At 37.2% G+C, this 19,451-nt stretch overlaps 2 protein-coding genes across 8 annotated transcripts in view; one reads left to right on the forward strand and one right to left on the reverse strand.

Moving 5' to 3' along the window:
* Nucleotides 1–19,451, reverse strand: part of LOC110836951 (defective proboscis extension response 8) — a 468,836-nt gene that overhangs the window by 19,606 nt on the left and 429,779 nt on the right. The window lies entirely within an intron of this gene.
* Nucleotides 5,440–8,878, forward strand: LOC147871224 (nuclear RNA export factor 1-like). The gene is made up of 2 exons (XM_087340059.1): nt 5,440–7,273; nt 7,453–8,878. The coding sequence occupies exon 1, from the start codon at nt 5,783–5,785 to the stop codon at nt 7,010–7,012; it is 1,230 nt and encodes a 409-aa protein (XP_087196185.1). The 5' UTR covers nt 5,440–5,782; the 3' UTR covers nt 7,013–7,273; nt 7,453–8,878.

Here is a 19,451-nt window from a genome sequence, read left to right on the forward strand (position 1 = left end):
TAACAAACAGTTTCTGGTTTAATTTTATATGCTTGTGTGAATTTCAAAACAAACCACAAAATGCAAGAGCGTAAAGTTAGAAGCAGAAACGTTCTGTTCGTTTCTAACTATACAAATCAGCAATGTTTCACGCTTAGTGTAAACAGAATAAGAAGCTATTGCAGTCTGTTTGCTGACAGGCGCTTTAGAGATCGACGGCATAAAAGGGCGTGGCAGGGACTGAACACCTGCTTCTCAAATACGAAATTGTTGGGCTAAGTACGACGGTTACGAGTAGTGAAAAGTTAACTTGTGGGGAGGGGCAAGAGAGAAAATTTGTTCAAGAATTTTAACGCTTGCTTCATTAAGAGTGTCAATGTAAGAGGTGAGGTTTTCACAGCGGTGAGTATGAAGATTTCTGTCTTCTGGGTTGTTGCGCTGTGTAGTCTGGTAGATGTTTACCAACGTTTCAGAGGTCATACTGCCTCCGTCATCAGGGCGATGAGTATGAAGATTATGAAGATTTCTGTCTTCTGGGTTGTTGCGCTGTGTAGTCTGGTCGATGTTAACCAACGTTTCAGAGGTCATACTGCCCCCATCATCACGGCGATTCTTCTGAAACGTTGGTGGAAATCTACCAGACTATACGGCGCAACAGTCCAGAAGACAGCCATCTTCGGTCTGAATTCTGTTGAATTCTGTACCTGTAGGCCTATTAGACGCTACACGATTGTAGTAAACCGTCTGATTATCAAAATTTACTATGCATTTGTAGTTTGCAACAGTTAATCATATTATGCGGTCATGAATTTAGATATTAACTTGAGAAAAGACTATTAATACCGACATAAGAACACACAGTAAAGTACCAATTAAAACGTTTTTTCATTAAAAATAGAAACTAGAGACAAATGAATATTCACGAGAAGAGTTATTTCTGTTACATTTCCGTCCATGCTGTTTGGCGTAATTATTCCCCACAAAATATAACTGAGATTTGTTGAACCCGTTTTCCTTTCTTTGACATATCGTTTCTTTAGCCCAATTCCGAAGCGAGTATAAGGACTGGTAGTTATCTGGGTCGGAAATTCGAAGCCACAGCTGCCTCAGTGGGGCAAAGCCACCTTATGGCCCCAGCGGGTCTGTGTTGCCGTCGTCTACTGTCCCCCGTGACAAGCAAATAGTTCCTCCCTTCTCGGTAGCTGAATCTGTTGCCTGGATTCGTTACCGGTTTTTCCTTAGGGACGTGGAGTGGAGAGGCTGGACTTACACTGTCTACACAAAAGCCACAAGAACTGATGGAAGTATTCATAATATTCGAGATTTTTAGCAAATCTTTACTGTTATTTGCCATCCAATATCTACACCGTAATAATTTGGAATTTATAATACATAAAATACTGACACTGAATACGACCATGGACGAACACTGTTAAAGCTGGGTAGCAGTGAAGCTCTTTTTCAACAACACCGTTAAATAATACGTGAAAATAAAATATCGGTAACTTAAATCTTTTCATTTTAATCTTGTTCCAGACGCCAAATCAAAATTTGTATTTAAGTTTCTAGGTATGAATGTCTTTGTCGTTAAGAACTAGGCTTGCACATGAAGGTCAGTAAAGAATGGCGTAATATTGCACATCAACGTTTGTTCATCAAGTCACAGCTCCAAACTACGTCCTCAGAGAACATGACTCCTCGACTCTTAAAAGTTTCCGGTTGCTCCTGCAGTTCATTCATATGACCAGAACTCAAATCCGATACCATTGCACTGCTAATTACATTTTACCCAGTGGGTACAACAGTTAATTTGTGGAGAAAATTTTAGTTCCTAAATTTGCGACATCGTCCTTCTATTCCAACAAAAAATAATATTTTACCTTACTGGATGCCACAACCTCCACTGTTCAAGGTAAGTATTAAAACCGCCCCTAAAAGGTTTATGACGCTTTATTTTAAGAAAACGCTCTAAAACTGGGATAAATTGTGTTTTATGATTGTATTGATTAAACACGACGTCATATTGAACTTCGGGATAATGAGTGACGTTATAAGAGTTCTGGTTTTATCTTTCTGGTATTTCCTTTTATCGCCACTATCCGCTCTGAAACGTCTCTATTAGAGCCACGCTTAGATAAATAAATGTGCAATAAAAACGTAGCCGATAGGAACCAGAAGTCCTCCCAGGGGGAATAGATCGATAGGCGGACGGGGCAGATAGGCATGCAGATAGTCAGCCACTGCAGAGGTGGAGCGCCCTTGTCAACCATGTTCGCCATGTTAACTCGGCTATCACCTTTAAAAATACAAGCCTTTCTTTAGTAGTTCAGTGGTACTAAAATCCAACGCAGCAGAACCCATCAGATGAAATGTCGACTATTAGGGGACCAGCAAATTATAACTTTATCCTCCCAATGGTCCCTTTAAGACAAAAGTAGAACCAACTTCTGAAATGCTAATGTTTTTAATTAAAAAGTACTTAGAAGGTGAATAAACACATTCACTAATTTGCTATAAAAGCAATTGGGTTATTAGGATTTGCATACGAATGTCTATACTGTTGTTTTCATCCACAAAATAAGTACAGGCCTACACACAGACGAGACTTGATGTTCTCACAGCGACGATGATGCATGCTCATGTTGGTATTCTGGGTATTAACGCCGTCGTACATACCAACGTTTCGGAGGAACATACTACCTCCGTATTCACGACGTTACTACCCAGAAAACAAATACCGACACAAGAAGTTGCCTTCTGGTAAGTCTGGTGGAAATGATGATTTAGGAAATTTTAATTTCAGCTCTGGTAGCTTATTAGTTTTGTACTTTACATCGTTGCGTTACTGCATTATGTGTTTGCTCAATAATGAACGGTTTAAAATTTATCCAACCTTATTAATACGCCTGATTTACCATATCTAATCGGTCAACAGACGCTGGAAAAGCATTTGAATTCAATTACTGGTGCAATTTAAATGGGTTCACTATTTGTTTATATGGATTTAATGCTAATCGATTATGACTTGCATGTGTCACCTGCGCTGAGTAAATGCCGGGGAAAAGAAGTAGGCTGGATCAGCGAAATCATACTTGCATAATGGACGCAACTTCTGGTCCCTGAATATTCTATATTGTACGTATTCCATTCTTGAGCCATTTGGACAGAAGTATCAGACACTAACTAGCACGCCTTCATCAACTAAATCCATCCTTCAGCTATAGGCTAATAATGGATGTCCATAAAAATGAAAAACCGCGACCCAACGTTTAAACGTAAATGTTTTGTTGGTGTGACAGAGAAGTTCTAATTTACCGTGTCCAGTGGCAACAATGGACTTCGGTTACCCCACAAATTGGTAGTTTGAGGCAATTTCTTTGTATTCTTAGGTCTTCAGTCAATTGTTTATGTTTGTTATTAAACATTATTTTAAAATCTGTCGCACGAAGCAGTTACAAAGGCGTATTAATTTCACTCTTCTAACGTTAATGTACAAAATAAGTCAATTATTGTTGGACTTGTTAATCATTGCAACTCTTCATGTTGAAACTACGAGAGTTACATCTGCAAGAACGAGAATAATGCGCATCGTTAAAAACTATCAATTCAATTCATTTAACACCAACAGTTTTAATAACGCTGTTCAACAAATTTTGGGTCATTTCTTGTTATGGATATGAAAGTAAGTTTACTTTATAGATTTTGGGATTCTAAATACGGAAATAGTGCTTAAATTGGCAGATTGGCTCTTATTTTCGAAAAAAACTAGTTTGTCATATTTATACAAGGTATTTTTAGTTACAAGACTGCTGTTCATTGGCACGTGATAAGTTTATAATTTATGAAGTCCTAATTAAAAGAAATACAGTTTAGAGGAACGCAAATCCTTTCGTCATTTTACGTCGGTTCTCGAAACTGGAGTGAATATTGAAGTTTAATGCTTTGCAATGACGTTCCTTTGTTTCCGAAGCCTCGAAGACGCCGCTAAAAGAAGAGAAATGCGAATCCTACAAATGTCACTTGACGGATAGAAACGAAAAATCCGTAATTGTCCATATAATAACTCACGTGTCTGGTAAAGTGGGGAAAGTTTCTGGAAGAGGTGTTCATGCCCCTCACTCCACTTTGACAGAATTTCGCTTTGAGAAACACGTTAGCATTGTTTGCCAAAAGGCGACTTGACACATCAAAGACGCCTAAAGATAGTTTAGATCAATACATAGAAACTTGTTGCAATTTTCAACTTCCCTTCGTAAACAAGATGGGTCACGTACCCCTACCGGCGAAAGCTGACAAATTCTGCTCACACACACACAAAACCTGTCAAGTATTTTCCTCTGTCAAGGAGATTCAATACCGCAGCAGACTCCTGATTATCCGCGGTCTGTCTGCTTTAAACGAAAATTAAGAGTTAGGTTAGGAAATCTGTTGTAGAGAATGTAACTTTAAAAAGATACGAATAAATACAACCACCACATATTAACGTATTAACACAAATCAAAATATTGCTAAAACCTGAAGATTAGGACAGCAGAATACACTAAAATATTTTTTTTAATAGTTGTCATTACATAAATCCTTTTTGCTCTTAGCAAATCTTTAAAATTTTAGGCAGTAAACTTGCGCATTTGTTGTATCTATACGTCATTCTTTTTTTGCTGATTATCCGGGGTTTCGATTATCCGGGGTTTAATTTATTCGGGGTTTCGATTATCCGGGGTTTCAATTATCCCAAACATCTCGGATAATCAAGAGTTTGCTGCACTGTTATTACTAATGAAAATACAACGAGTAAAATCACGTCAGGCTGTGTTCCGGCATGACAATAACCCTGTAGAGAACACTGATAAATATATTTACCACTTGGTTCAACAATCAGTAACTGAATTTTGCATTAATGGGTGTTGTAAGATTGTTTCCTTAAACGGCATTACAAATCTGATTTCTGCAATGGTGAAGTCTTGTGCTTGTCTTTGAAGTACGGACTGAATTATTATCCATTCTTTGAATAAGTTCGTTTCTTCAGAACAATGAATCATGTACAGTCAAAGTCTTAAATAATATGCAAGACTTCAGTTTGTAACACAACACATCACCATTACAACAATGAACAAGTTCATGATAAGGAAATAACCTTTATTTACAACTAGAATCTTGCAAAACACATAAATGTATATTGCAGTGTTATTGGCTGTTAAAGTAAACGGTACTTATTGTTACCACTCGATTTTAAAGGGTTAGGTGTATGTATGGCGTATCACTGATGCTTCATATTCAAAAAGACTTGGGAAAATGTAATTTAATATAGCATTTAATTAATAATAAACAATATTCAAGTTATTATTAACAAAACGTGACACAGAAGCTTCGCGGGGCAGGCAAAATATGGCTCTGATTCTAACCCTTGTGGCAGGATTTCTGAAGAGTTGCAAATCTAAACAATTGACAGTCAAGAACAGGAAATGTAGATAAGGCCGACTTTCAGTTACAATTCTAAAAAAGCAGAAAAGAGTTTTATTAATCCGATTCTTTCGATGAAAACAATTAAAAAAAATCCTGTTTATAATTTTAATTTAATAATGTCTACATTTTCTTGTTTTACGGTTTGCGACTTTTTGTGACGGTTTGTGACGTCACATCTGCAGGATTGCGCCACAGGGACGCCATTCTGATTGAGTGAGTGATCTGAACTAGACGTGTGTCGCACCATTTCACGAAGTTAATCAGAATTTTTAAGAAAGGCGTTTCAAAACCTTTTCAATTGATCAGAGCAATAAGAATTTTGTTTAACAACAACACCAGAATGAGGTATTCAGAAAAAACAGACAACACCGAGGGCGTCCGAGTAAGTAACCTCAACGGACAATCTGGAAAAAAACATCTGAGTATGGATGCCCGTGTTGGACGTGGTGGTAAGGTTAGCAAGCCAGGCTCGAGTGGAAAGTGTAATAGGCGATTCAAACTATACAATCCGAAACACCGTGATGAGACAGGAAGTTCTGGTGGTACAGTCGTCAAAACTCCAAGCATGGATTCAGGTGACCGGAGGATATTAAAGCGTCTCAGGCGCTCTGTACCATTGGTGCTCGGCCTTGAAAAAAGTATACGTAAAGCATCCATGTGGTTCCAAGTTACGATTCATCACGGAGGGAACTACAGAAAGAACTACGTCTTGAGGAATGTTATGGCCAATGTTGGGCCGACGGAATTCATTCCGATCTGCTACAGAGTCACGGGAAGAAATTCTTCGTTCTTCGTAGACGACTGCAATGCTGCAGAAAAGTTGGCCAGCTTGAAGGACGAGATCGCCATAAGAGGACAAACGCTGTTGGTGGAAGTGAGGCCCGGACTGCCGCAGGTCGTGACCGATTCCACTCCGATGGAGAGAATAAAGACGGTCATAGCCAGGCGACACGAAGCCAGTTCAAAATCCCTGGACTTGTCTCGGTTGCACACAGATGCAGACCTCGTTGACAACTTTCCTGTGGCATTGTTCGTACCCAGCATGATGCTGGCAGTGGTGGACGTCGTCGTGGAGAACTTTCCCGATCTGGAAGCACTTGATTTGTCAAAAAACAAACTTTACCTGCTCGAGAACCTCAGCGCCCTTCCTAGCAAACTTCCTAACCTCAAAGTCCTTAACCTCGGAAGGAACATGTTACCTGAGATGAGGAAACTGGATTGGTTGAAGGGCCTTCCTCTAGAAGAATTGGTGCTGGCGGGAAATCCCCTGACAAGTAAATACGAATACGATCACGAATACGTCAGTGATGCGAGGAAAAGGTTCCCGAAATTGACGAAGTTGGACGAAATCGTCCTTTTTCCACCGATCTTTGACGATTTACAGATGACAAAAATCACGGAGAACTACTCGTGTGCAGCAGAAGGAGCAGATTTTATCGAATTCGTCCTGGAAATGGAGTACCTACGAAGTGGCAGTTACGGCAGAGAACAACTCGCCCATCCTTACCTCGAGAATTCAACCGCATCAACACTTGCACTGGGTCAGAGTTGCACGGACACTTCTGCCTGAACGAGAGGACAAGACGAATATTATTGCCCGCCTACCGAGGCATGTCCGCCCTCACAACTAATCATGTCTCTGAGTGGATTGTTTCAGGAACCGGGACCCAGTGAAAGCCAACTTCTGGGGTCACCGCGTAATGAAGGAGGTCTCTGTGACAGAAGAAGCAACAGACGACGGAAGGAATGTTCCGGGGAAACAGAACACCGGCTGTAATGTTCCGGCGACATACGTCAGTCAGTGAACAGAGTATGGAAGGGACAATAACAGGTTAGATATTTATTAAGTGAACTTATGTCTTTCGTTAGAAAATTATCTGTGAAGTTTTAAAAGGAAACTTCTCATTGTTGTCCCCGTATAAATGTCAGAAGCTCTGAAAAGACACGACAAATTTCTGTAGTTTTCGTCCATTGTTACCTGTGTTATTTACTGACTTATTTTATTTTCAGTTTATTAAACGACGTTTCGGTGGATCATAGTGAATATTAAATTGGAAAGGGTGTGGAAGGAAGCGGTCGTGGCTTAATTTAAGGTACCATCTCAGCATTTGCCTAGGCGGACTGAGGAAGACCACGAAAATAAAATTCCCTTCAGGCAATCGTGAGAGACTTATTATTTACAGATAATATTGGAAGTCCCTTAAACAGAGGGTTAAATTAGAATGAAGTTCTTTGCAAGCCCCGAAATATAAACTGGTCATTATCAGCACCATCGTCCATTACAAATTACTTTATTTGTTTGGCTTAAATTTCGTAAAATTCTGTTTAAAATGACTCGTTAAAAGAAAATGTTAAATAGTAATTTTTTAAAAAATTACGACAGCTTTGTTTCCCACTCCACATCCTTACTGATTTAACCAACTTCATAAACAGCACAGAAATACAACAATCACTAGTCACGCAAACGTAAGTTTTGGAGCGCAGGTGAGTAACAGATTCGAAATCAATTCATGCACAAATCAACTGTTTCACGTGGATGTCTTTGCTAGGAAAGAACAAACAACTTAGTTTTGTGTTAACTGTTCGGAGATATTCAGTTTTTAAAGTAAAAGTAATTAGAATGCTCACAAGACACAACTGTCAAATCAAATCTTGCTGGAAAGTGAAATATGCTATGTTAACATTGAGTATCTTATCGTACAAAGAAGAAAAAAACTGGCTTGTGTTTACATTTCCCATTGTTCTCGGTTCTAGACGTGTCGTGTTCAACAATGTGTCTGCTCAGTGCTGGTTAAATAGACATGGCTGGTACGCTTACGTCCACTAAATCAAAGCTTCGAGCTATCTTGAGAGCTGTTCCTAAAAGATGGAACACGGAATATGTTAATTAACCTTATCAGTCAGCTGCTATCCGCTCAATATTTTGAACACGTAGACTAAATCAGCTGATGTGTGTTTACATCTTTTTGAGATACTCTATAGTATTTTTCTCATAAATGCTTTTTAATGCTACTTTTACTTTCGCGTTGTCCTGTTTCTTAAGTTTACAGTTTACAACCACTGGGACACGTGAGGCCGCACATCGTGAGATTAGTTTGCCTTCTGCACGCATCTGAACTAATCCCTGGCCCAGGAGACCACCGGGACATCAGCGTTTGGCGATGTTAGTTAACTGACTCGATGGTTACGCTGGAGGACACGTGTCTACAACAATCACTGACAACCTAATGACCTAAGAAGTGGAGTCTACGGTATCATTCACGAAGGAAGTGGGAATTTTGCTACAAAATTAACCTTGCGATGGCTGTTTAATATTTGATATTATTGTCGTTGTTATTGTTATTATTATTAAATTGAACTATTGTTATTGTTACTTGGTATTATTTATTTTATTTAGAATTATTAAATTGAATTATATTACTTAGGTATTGTCTTTAGCCCATTTATTTGTGAAATATGATTGAATAAATTAATCGAATTATTATTATTAATATGTTACATTTATATACTTAGTTTCATTTTTTGTTTTACTTTTATTATTGAAATAAATAAATTACTTATTGTATGAATGAATTGTATTGAATTATTATTATTATTGTTACATTTATATATTTAGTTTCATTTTTTGTTTTACTTTTATTATTATTGAAATAAATTAATTACTTATTGTATGAATGAATTGTATTGAATTATTATTATTATTAATATGTTACATTTATATATTTAGTTTCATTTTTTGTTTTACTTTTATTATTATTGAAATAAATTCATTACTTCTTATATGAATTAATTGAATTATTATTATTATTATTAATATATTACATTTATATATTTAGTTTCATTTTTTGTTTTACTTTTATTATTATTGAAATAAATTACTTACTTATTATATGAATTAATTGAATTATTATCATCATCATGATCCATTAAATAAATAGCTTAACAGAAGAAAATCATTTTAATTATTTTCTCCGAAAACCTCTTCATTTCAGCAGACCATATTGGTTATTAATGTCTTTGCCGAAGGCAGCAGAAAACACTAACAGTGTTGTGGACAGTAAGTGAAAATGTGTTTCTATAACTTGAATAATATAGCCGATAATCACATAAAAAACAAATAACAGTTGTATTGCTGAATACAACATTGTTTATTGCATAGGCGTTTGTTAGCATTCAGATACTTCTGATTTAATACCATTGTTAAACTTTATAAAATTTCAATTACTAGAGCAGAGCGCTCCTTTCGGAGCTCCTCGGGCGGGTTGATCAAGTTTGTAAAACGCAACCAACCTTGTGTAAGAAACTAAACTAACCCCCCCAATGGGGGTTAAAACACTTGTTTTTTTCGTTCTTCTGTTCTTAGGGAATAAGTCTTTCTACGTGTGTCGTTAATATGGTCTCGTCTATCATTGTAAGTATTCTTTCGCTCTTCTTTATTTCTTAAATAGGTCTGATGTAGTAGTTCTTTACGTCGCTGTTCAGAGGCCAACTGTTCTTGGTCAGTAAACGTTCTACGTCCAGCCCCACCCTTGCAAATCTTCGTCTTAAAATCGATCATAATAATGCAACGTGCTGCTTCTGGAGCAGTGATAATGCGACTGGCTTGGTAGTGAAGCGTTATTTGTTTACTCGTTTTCACTAATATGAGACCCCAACCGTATTTCGAAAACAGGAGCCAAATCGACAAATTTTAATGTGATTTTCGTGTTCAGCAGCCTAAAATTAGTCAAGATTAGATAGTTTCGTTTTCATAACATTTTATGTGTTGACCAGTGTAATCAAACAATTTTATCGAAAACGTTCACACTAGTAATAAAGTATAAAACTTTCGGAGTGATCTGTTTGTGTAACATGCAAATAATCTGGCACGTTCTCAGTACCAAGTAAGGTAGGTAGCGTATATGAAAGAACACTGTAACTACTTGTGTCTTATTTTACGAACTGTAACAATGCAGACATATTGTTGTTTACCGTGAGAGTAGAATATGGAAGCAGTACATTCTTTGACCTACATGATTACACGGTGTCACAAACCAGGAGTTCACAATGTAAAGTTTCACCACAATGAAAACCTCAACTGTCGTATAAAATTCAAAACTAAAGTTCTGTAATCTGGTATCATGATTTAAGGATGTTCCCTGGGCCTTTCCCATCGTCCCAAGTACGAGATTACGTCTGCAACATTTCCTAGGCTAGTTCTATGTCCAATTAAAAGATAAAAGAGAGAGGGAGTGCCTAGGAATGCCAACTTAATTTACCTGAAGACGGAGACAAATATCCTCTGAAACAGTGTACGCATAATCGCGTACTCCAAACAACAGACACTGTCCAGTGAACAACTTTAAATCGTTGCAATGAGATTATTCACACCAATCATGCTTAGGGTCACTAATTGTTATTTCGTGATCATAATCTCAAATTACAAGGCGTGTATCATAACTTATATGACAATTACCCGACTGCTTGGAACCCTATTCGTAGGTGAAAGGACAGCCTTCAACTATGGCATATTGGCATAGAGAATGTGGTTGTGGGCAGGGTTCAGGTGGGTTAAGATAGGGAACACTAACCTTCAGATTCCATGAAAGGTGAGTAATTTTCTGACTAGCTAAAAAAAACTATCAACTTCTCAGGAAGAATTTTGAGCCATATAGTTAATTTTCTTCGTCTGCTAATTTATTCACGCACTAGCTACTTACGACAAACTGCGACGCGACACTAGAACACTCTTGGTGGCGTTAGTTGCAATGGGCAAAACTGACCTTATTAAGGTCGCAAAGGCTTATTCCTTTTTAAGAATTATCGCTGTAGTTACTTTTTAATTTGCTTTAAATGACGCAAAGCTTCTAAATCTGAAAACTTGGAGTAACTTCCTGCTTCATAAGTATCGAGATTAAACGCTCTCCTAGGCTTGAAACTTGATTACAAGTGTACGAGATCCGATTTGAGAACGATCACTTTACTAAAATATGCGAATCTAACCTTTCAACAATTTTGGGGGTTGCAGAATTTCCCTAGAGTACTTGAACTTCGAAAGATCTGTGTCTGGAACCTTAGATGTTTTTCACGTTTTCACCCACCTGTAACTGTCTTCAGATTCCATGCGTTGGTAACAAGAAATTCGTGATCTGACCAATGAGATTATTCCCTCATTTGTGTATAAGGGTCTTTCTTTAGCTTATACGTCTTGCTGATAAAAAAATTGTAGTGTTTCTTGTGGCATTATATCTAATTTATGTAAATGGATGTTAGTGGGTTGTATCAAGTCGGTTGGTTATAGGATAAGTATGTGACATCGTAAAAGAACATCCTTGTCAGTTCTGTGCGAAGATTAACACGGATCTTTTTTAGCGGCTTGGATTGATAAAGAGACATTAGGAGACAAGGAGTTTAAATCGTCGAATGACTATTCTGAAACACGGCGGAGTGAGTCAAGATAATTTGTGCAATGTTTCTATTTATATGTACGAGTGTAAGGCTTACATCTCAATGTAGGATAATTGTCTGGAAATTTCTTTAAATATTATGAAGTTTGGACATAGTAGTGGATCTCCTATTTCCGTAAAACTAACTAATTTTCTGATAGTACTAGTGGTGGATGTGGTGGTGATTTTGATCGTGCTGGTGATTTTGATGGTATGACTAATATTCAGATTTCCATCAACGACATGGTAAGCACTAGAATTTTCCTTGGCTGTAGGAAAAAGTATATTACGAAAGCAGAAAGTCTGACTTATAAAAATGGGTAAATATTTCTCCACAGACGGGAAAGTTTGTTTTTAAGAGTGTGAAACTTCAATCCAAAGTTCGCACTGTTCAGGAACGAAGATCGAGTTTCGTAAAACTTTCAGGTTGTCAGGAATTGCATTTCGACTATAAGTTCAACTGAAGTGAAGGGACGGGAATTACCGTCTGCTCTGTTCTGCGGATACAAATGCGTTAATAAGAGTCTCGAAGTATTTTGCTTCGTTTTTGACGGTAATTTACAGCGCTCAACAGTTATGTAGATCGACTTCGTTCTCTTGATACTAAGCTGAAAAGAATCTGAGTTTAGTTAAGCAATGCGTGGAAGTAATGAATAATAAACTGATAAGTATTTACGAACCGCTGTCCTAAGGTCCTTCCGTCTTACAGAGTGTGCTCAGGGATGGAACTTCAGAACAGGCTGATGACTGCTTTTCATCTTTCAATTCGTCATAAATGACTTTTATCTCGTAATAGCTTCGATGAAGAAACTCAGAAACGCACGTACAATTAGGAATGGCCAAGAATCACACGAGACTATGTCTTCAAGTAGTGTGTAGTTGTGTATTAATTTTGTTTTTGTATAAAGCTAGAGAGCATGATCCTGAAGAGGGTATACTTTTCTTGGGAAAATTTCTGTGGTCACTTCCGTGAGCTTGCCATCCGAATCCCGTCGTTTCTGTAATCATTTGATATTCCCTTTGTTAACGTTTTCAGTTCTCCAACCCCGACCACGATTCGGATTCCCTTATAAAGGGCATCTTTCTCCCATCCTCAGGGAATACAGCTGTGCCATGGCGACGAAGATGGGTCACATCGTCTCCTTCTGTGATCTGTGAAAACATGGCATTGCTTTCAGGCGATATTTCAACAGTTAGTACCCGCACGCTTGCAACTTCTTATGTGCGCAAAACGGAGTTAGAGTTGTAACATTTTTATGCCGTTTATTCCTTGCAGTTCAGAATATTTTAATGCTATTTATCTGCAGTAAATGGATTCCGAAAGGTCCGGTAAAATCATTTGTCATCAGCCACAAATTTTAGGCCTGTTGACCTGTTCCGATCTCCTAGTTTGTACAATTGATTCTTCCATCTCTTTGGTGGTCGACTTCTATCTCGTCTTCTTTAGGGTCGAAGTTGAACTCCTTCCGACAAATTTTGTTAAGCTGGCATTCTTGTAGTGTATTCTAAGTAGGGCCTTTCTTTTCCTTTCATTTTCTCTCCTAGATTGAATACATTTAGATTATATATATATATATATATATATATATATATGTATATATTTGTGTCCGTTCTTCTTCAACCTGCTAGTGATCTCAGGAATGTTACCTCAGAATATTTAGTTTGTTTAGCTTTTGTTTAAAGTTTAACATTTACTGTCACATAAGAAAGATATTACTGCTAGAATTTTGTATAATTTTAATATTTTCTTTTGCTCAGATTTATTGCGTAGTGTGCGTCTGATTGTTTTGCATAGATAATTGAATGTATGTAATTTAACTTGTAGAACGTAATGTCTGTTATTACCAAAACAACAGCTAATATGATTAAAGTTTATAACTTTTAATATTACATTATTTATTATAATTTTAACCTTTATCAACTAGTTCTCCTTTGGGGCTAATATTTTTGTTTCATTTGTAGAGATAGGTTGTCGTTGAGGTAGATTTATATAGTTGATGCAGTAGGTTTGTGGAGAGAATGTTCTGATGCATTCATAATCACTTGATCATAGGCAGAAGGGAGTGTTGTCAGGTTACTTTGGAGGAGGGAAATTATATATTTATGTGCAAAACAAAGGCAGTTCTTTAAAGAAAGGTTTTGGCTGTCAATCTCAATTTAAAACCTTCTGCATAGTCACCTTAAATTATGCGCCTCTATCACTCTTTGATCTACAATATTGCAGCCACAGTATACTGTGTATGAATTTAATTTCGCAGAAAGTGTTAATGTCAGTTAATTTAAACTGCGGTGTACCAGCTTGATGTTTGCATACTTGTGAGACCTTTCTCAGAGTTACTTTCTAAAGGCTCTAAAAAAGTTAAAATGTATTGCTATACTGTGGTTTTATGAATGCCTGTAACTAAATTTAAAGACGCAGAACACTGCGTTTGGTTCGGTTACTTTGTATGTCGTAAAATGCAGCCCTAATTAATGTCCGTTCAACATTCAGAACCCCGTAATATTGATCACGTAACAGTTGGGAGGGTTGGCTTATGATACCGAATGCTGATACATCATGTATACGGTTTATGAAGTTTAAACTATATCACCTCATACATCGTGTACCTCTACGTAAGCACCTCATAACTTTAAACGTAGTTTACCTGTCCTGATGGAGTCTTGTTTAATTTCTGAAAAATTAAATCGGCAAGTTTGAACATAAAACTTAAATTCTTGTAATTCAGAACTATATATATGAGCAGTTCCTTTAACGTTTTAAAGCCTAGTCGTAACTATATGTACCACCTGCTGTAACAATTAATATCTCTCCATTTTTATTTCTGTTTCGTGCGTATGATTCTCGGTGTAAGCAGCTATCATTTCCTTAAACAGCGTTAAGAATTGGTCTCTGCAATGGCGTATAGACGAAATTGTTAAATATTGGTTAGCCTAGCTTCAGCTTCAAAGGGTTAAAAGTATTTCTGGCTTTTGGATTAATGGTTTCACTTCCTACTCCTTTTTCAAGCAACTTGAAGTATCTAACAGTGTTACTTGTAATTTTAATCTGTTTCCATAAATCTGCAAAGAGTAAGATCTTAGTAAGAGGATTTGTTGCTGTCTGTCGTTTGTAATCAATACTACATAAATATGTAGATTACAGAGTTGTGCAATGACGTGTACAAGTTTTTGCGTTAGTTGTAAAACTTTCGTCGTTTCTGAGAGATGTCATATAGTCTTGTAGGTGTTTAGAATGTTCAACAGTGAAGATGGAGGCGACACGTGCCAATAAAACATTGTAACGACCTGTAAGACTAAAGCGAGTCACGGTTCAGAAGTCCATAACCGATATCTTTAACCGCCGCGAGAACCTAAAAACCCACTTTGCTTTAAATTTAATTCGGGTATTATCTCCCACTGTGACACTGCAAAAATGGTGGAGGACCGAGGGCTCGAATAGCAAACCGCTCACATCTAGAGTAACTGCTGTAATATTCCTTTAGAATTTAATTTGGCACTGCGCTCAAAGCAGGTCGAAAATGGAATAACGCTTTGAATCAATCACATTAACATTAATATTTCTGTAGGATGTCGACTGGAATTTTAAACAGCTCAGAATATTTTATAACATACTGCTCAGGCCTATAAAAATACTTAGAAATGTAATTTCAATTTAGTCGTCCCTCTGGGTGAATTACATTGTGAGGTAACAAAAGATAGTAAACCCATACTGGGTTACACCATGCAGTAATTTACACTGAAGTAATTACCAATGGACCAGAGAAAACGGCTGCCTCAATCTTCATTTTACCCTGAGGATAGACTCAGAATGTTCCTGCAAACTGTTAGTGACTACCTACACAAGTACACAGCGTAATACCGAAGGTCATAAAATGAACTTCCACGCCTGTCCACAAAATGGAGGCAGATGTTCCACAGAAACACACATAAAGTCATTCAAGAATCGGGGAAGTTATGGTCTGAGGCATTACCATATTCTTGATAAACAGTTTCTTCAATAAATACAAAGAACCCTGTTATTTAGATTATCTCCGGCTTCAAAGGGACAGATTATATTGAAATATACATTAATATTTGTAATTACATATCACTATTTCTATTATATTGGAAATGCTACAATTTAGTAATCACGTTTATAAAAGTGTAACGTAATGAAAAATATGTGGCCGTATGGTTAGCTATAAACATTTTTCAACAGATGTAAGATTTGAGGTTCTCACAGCGGTGAGTATGAGGATTTCCGTCTTCTGGGTTGTCGCCCTGATGACGGAGGCAGTATGACCTCTGAAACGTTGGTTAACATCGACCAGACTACACAGCACAACAACCCAGAAGACGGAAATCTTCATTTTTCAACAGAGTTTGATGAAATAAAACACCAAATTTAAAAGAGTATGATGCAATATAAAAGCACACATACAGATAAAAGCTTTGTAAAGGGCAAGGGAACATATGTGCCTTTTAAACATTTCATGCTAAGCAAGTTGCTGACCACTCAATTAGCGAGGGGACGCAATTTGCGTGGACGGCCTCTTAACGCACCAATTGTCATCAGGAACACTGTTAATTGGAGCGAAAACCAGGGAGAGAGTCCCTGCTGTACCGCGTCCTATCAGAAAGACTGTGTGCGAGATGCATAATATTCCAGTCATAATGACATTCAAGCCAATATCAACAATTTCGTTAAAATTCAAACAATTGAAATTCAACGACTATGTCTACTAACCTGTCATACTACCATAACCTGTCACTTTGATTTCAGAGCTAATGATTTATGGGATAGGGCTCAAAATCTTTCGTAAGTTCGTCTTAGGAGTGTACCATGTACTGTCACGAACACTGGTGCAATATTTTATGTAGATGGAAAAGAAAGGTCACAAAACGATGCAAGGTAACAATTCACAAAATGTATTTTAAAACAATTCGAACACGTAACTTCGAAATATGTACCATCACAAAGAGAAGCAAAAGAAAAATCCAGAAAAGTACGTTTAATTCTTTTGGAAGTATTAAGGGGAAAACGAGAAGGGGTACAATTAAAAACTAAATCTTTTAGAAATGAAGTCGGTGTTTAAAATCTGTTAACATAATTAGAAATTAAAATACTACAATTATTTGGCGATGTAGAGAGAAATGAAATAATAATTCGGAGCAGGACAACAGAATTAAAATGTAAAGGAAAGATATCAAATATTGCATAAAATACTGAGAATTTTGTGCGCAGCTCCCTGACGTACATCTGACATGACCGACTAGCATTAAATTGTAAGGAGATTTACAGAGGCCTTCTTAGGAAGCTAAAAATCGCTACGCAAGTAATTTCCCTTGTCTCACGGAACTCCAAAGTTCATTAGGTTGCGTATAAAGACAGGCCACTGGACCTTAAGCAGAACCAGATAAAATCAGCCCACACACACCTGTGACTTAAAGGTTCATTTTAATATTATCCTTCCATTTACGTCTCTATGGCTTTCCTCATAAAATTATTATTCCTGTATTTTTTTAATATTTTCCTTGTGCACTACATACGCCACTCAATGACGTTTCGCTTGAAAGTTTGTCCCGCATTCTGCAGTCACTGCTATTTAGCCTGCTTTCTGCCCGAATATCATTGATCAATCGTTGCCTCATGCTGCTTTATTCGTGTGTTGCCAACTCCTGTCCTCAGCGTTCTGGCTCAATAGACTGTGCATGAATTAACTTTCAGATGCTGTACACTGAAATGGAAGACCGTAGGCAGCGTTAGAATTATCTATTTCTACGTAAAGTTTAAGGACCATTCATCGAGCTGTTAAATTGGATAATCAATCTGAGCTAAGGTTAGCATTGAATTGAAGTCTTCTCAATCAGTGACAATGTTCACTCTTGAGTCAGGTCAGAGAAGATAAAACCACACGAGACGGTCTGTTTAGAGAAAATATCGGAATATTGGCCTTCGATGGCGGGATGAGATGTAGGTTAAAGCGTCCATTACAGGTTCCCGATATCAGCGCCACCGTCGTGGGTGTGACCGACCTCGCCACAGTCATTACTTTAAGTAACGATATTTTCTTTCGATAAAAAAGACGCTACTCTTAAGAGCTTTGAAAACAAAAAGAGTATCGTGTTTCAAGTTCTGAGGCACAGAGAAACACAACTGCCAACTACAGCCTGAAGAGCTTTGTCTCGTGAAAACAATTTAACGAAACTTAAACATTTACTAATTATGTGAGGGAAAGGAATTATGTTTCACGTTTAAATAAATTGTAATCTTATACTGTTCAAATTTAATTATAGACGTGAGGGCAAGAGTGGGCTATCACAAACTTAATTGAAACTCAGAATAAACAAAGTTAAACATGATCGTTGTAATTAAACTCTGTAAAATTCTGAAACACGAGCATCAAAAAACATTAGTTTAGCCAGACCAATTTAGGCTATTCTAAACTAGTAATTTTTAATTTAATATAATCGGTAATACCAACATTGCGGACGAACGAATTTGTGAAGTAGGAGCGACAATATAGGATCGTACAATGATATGTGGTAATAGATCTTTGGAAAATACACAACTTCTGTAAATAAATACTTTTTATCATGTAAATAAACAACATGAAGGTTGCGTGAAACATTACAACACTCAACCAAGACTGATCCCTTAAACACCTCCATAGGAATTCAATACGCTGTCTCTTTTCGTACTTAACGTACAGAAGCCTACATACACCACGTCTTTAAAGATCACGTGCCCATGTTCACTTTTCAATTGCTAACTGCCCATATTTCATATCGGCGGCTGTACCAACTTTAGAGACTGAAGCCGACGAGAAACATTTTATGTAACTTCATAAAATATCATGTCAATTCAGGAGTGGGGCGTGACCTTTTCAAAAGTGTTAGCCAAATCCCAGAGACAGGCCGTAAAACTAGTGTCTGGCAAGTTTATTTATTAATTTATTCTTTTATATTCTTTAATTATGTACAGATAAGCAGCGACTTTATATTTCTTTTTGCAGAATATTATTCTATTTTCATATTTGTTACTTTGTGGAGTTAATGCACTGAAACAAAAGACAGTCCACTTATTCATGGCCCACTAAGTATAGTCCGCGACTGTAATCTTGAGACTTGCGGGGTGAGGAAGTGGGGTGAAGGAGGAAAGATATTCTGCCTTTAACGCTACGGACTTCCTGCATTCCTTGCAAGTCTCAAGATTACAGTCGCGTACTGTACATGCACTTCTATACGCAGCAAAACAAATGTTTACGTGTTAACGATTCGCAGCTTTCATAATTAATCAGAGATAAGTAATAATTTTATTTTTATATGCTCCGTTGCTACACTTTCCAATAAAGATATGTTTTTGAGGATGCTACTTTACATATTCCCTTCATTCTTGACGAGCAATTTTCAAGTATTATATTATTTTTGCATTATATTCGGTTGTGTTATGTTGTGCTGTATTGCAATATGGAATGTAAAAGATTAAACTGAGTTGGTCGTCTTCAAGAAGGCAGATATATATTTGTTGTTCCACTTCACTTTTAGTTTTCTTTCCCTAATTGGTTAGCAACATTTGCGTTTCCTTCCCTCATGTATTATGTG

The sequence above is a fragment of the Zootermopsis nevadensis genome, unplaced genomic scaffold (assembly GCF_977971745.1).
Source record: "Zootermopsis nevadensis isolate Lab colony 2312 unplaced genomic scaffold, Znev_1.0 Znev_ptg000061l, whole genome shotgun sequence".
Lineage (NCBI taxonomy): Eukaryota > Metazoa > Arthropoda > Insecta > Blattodea > Termopsidae > Zootermopsis > Zootermopsis nevadensis.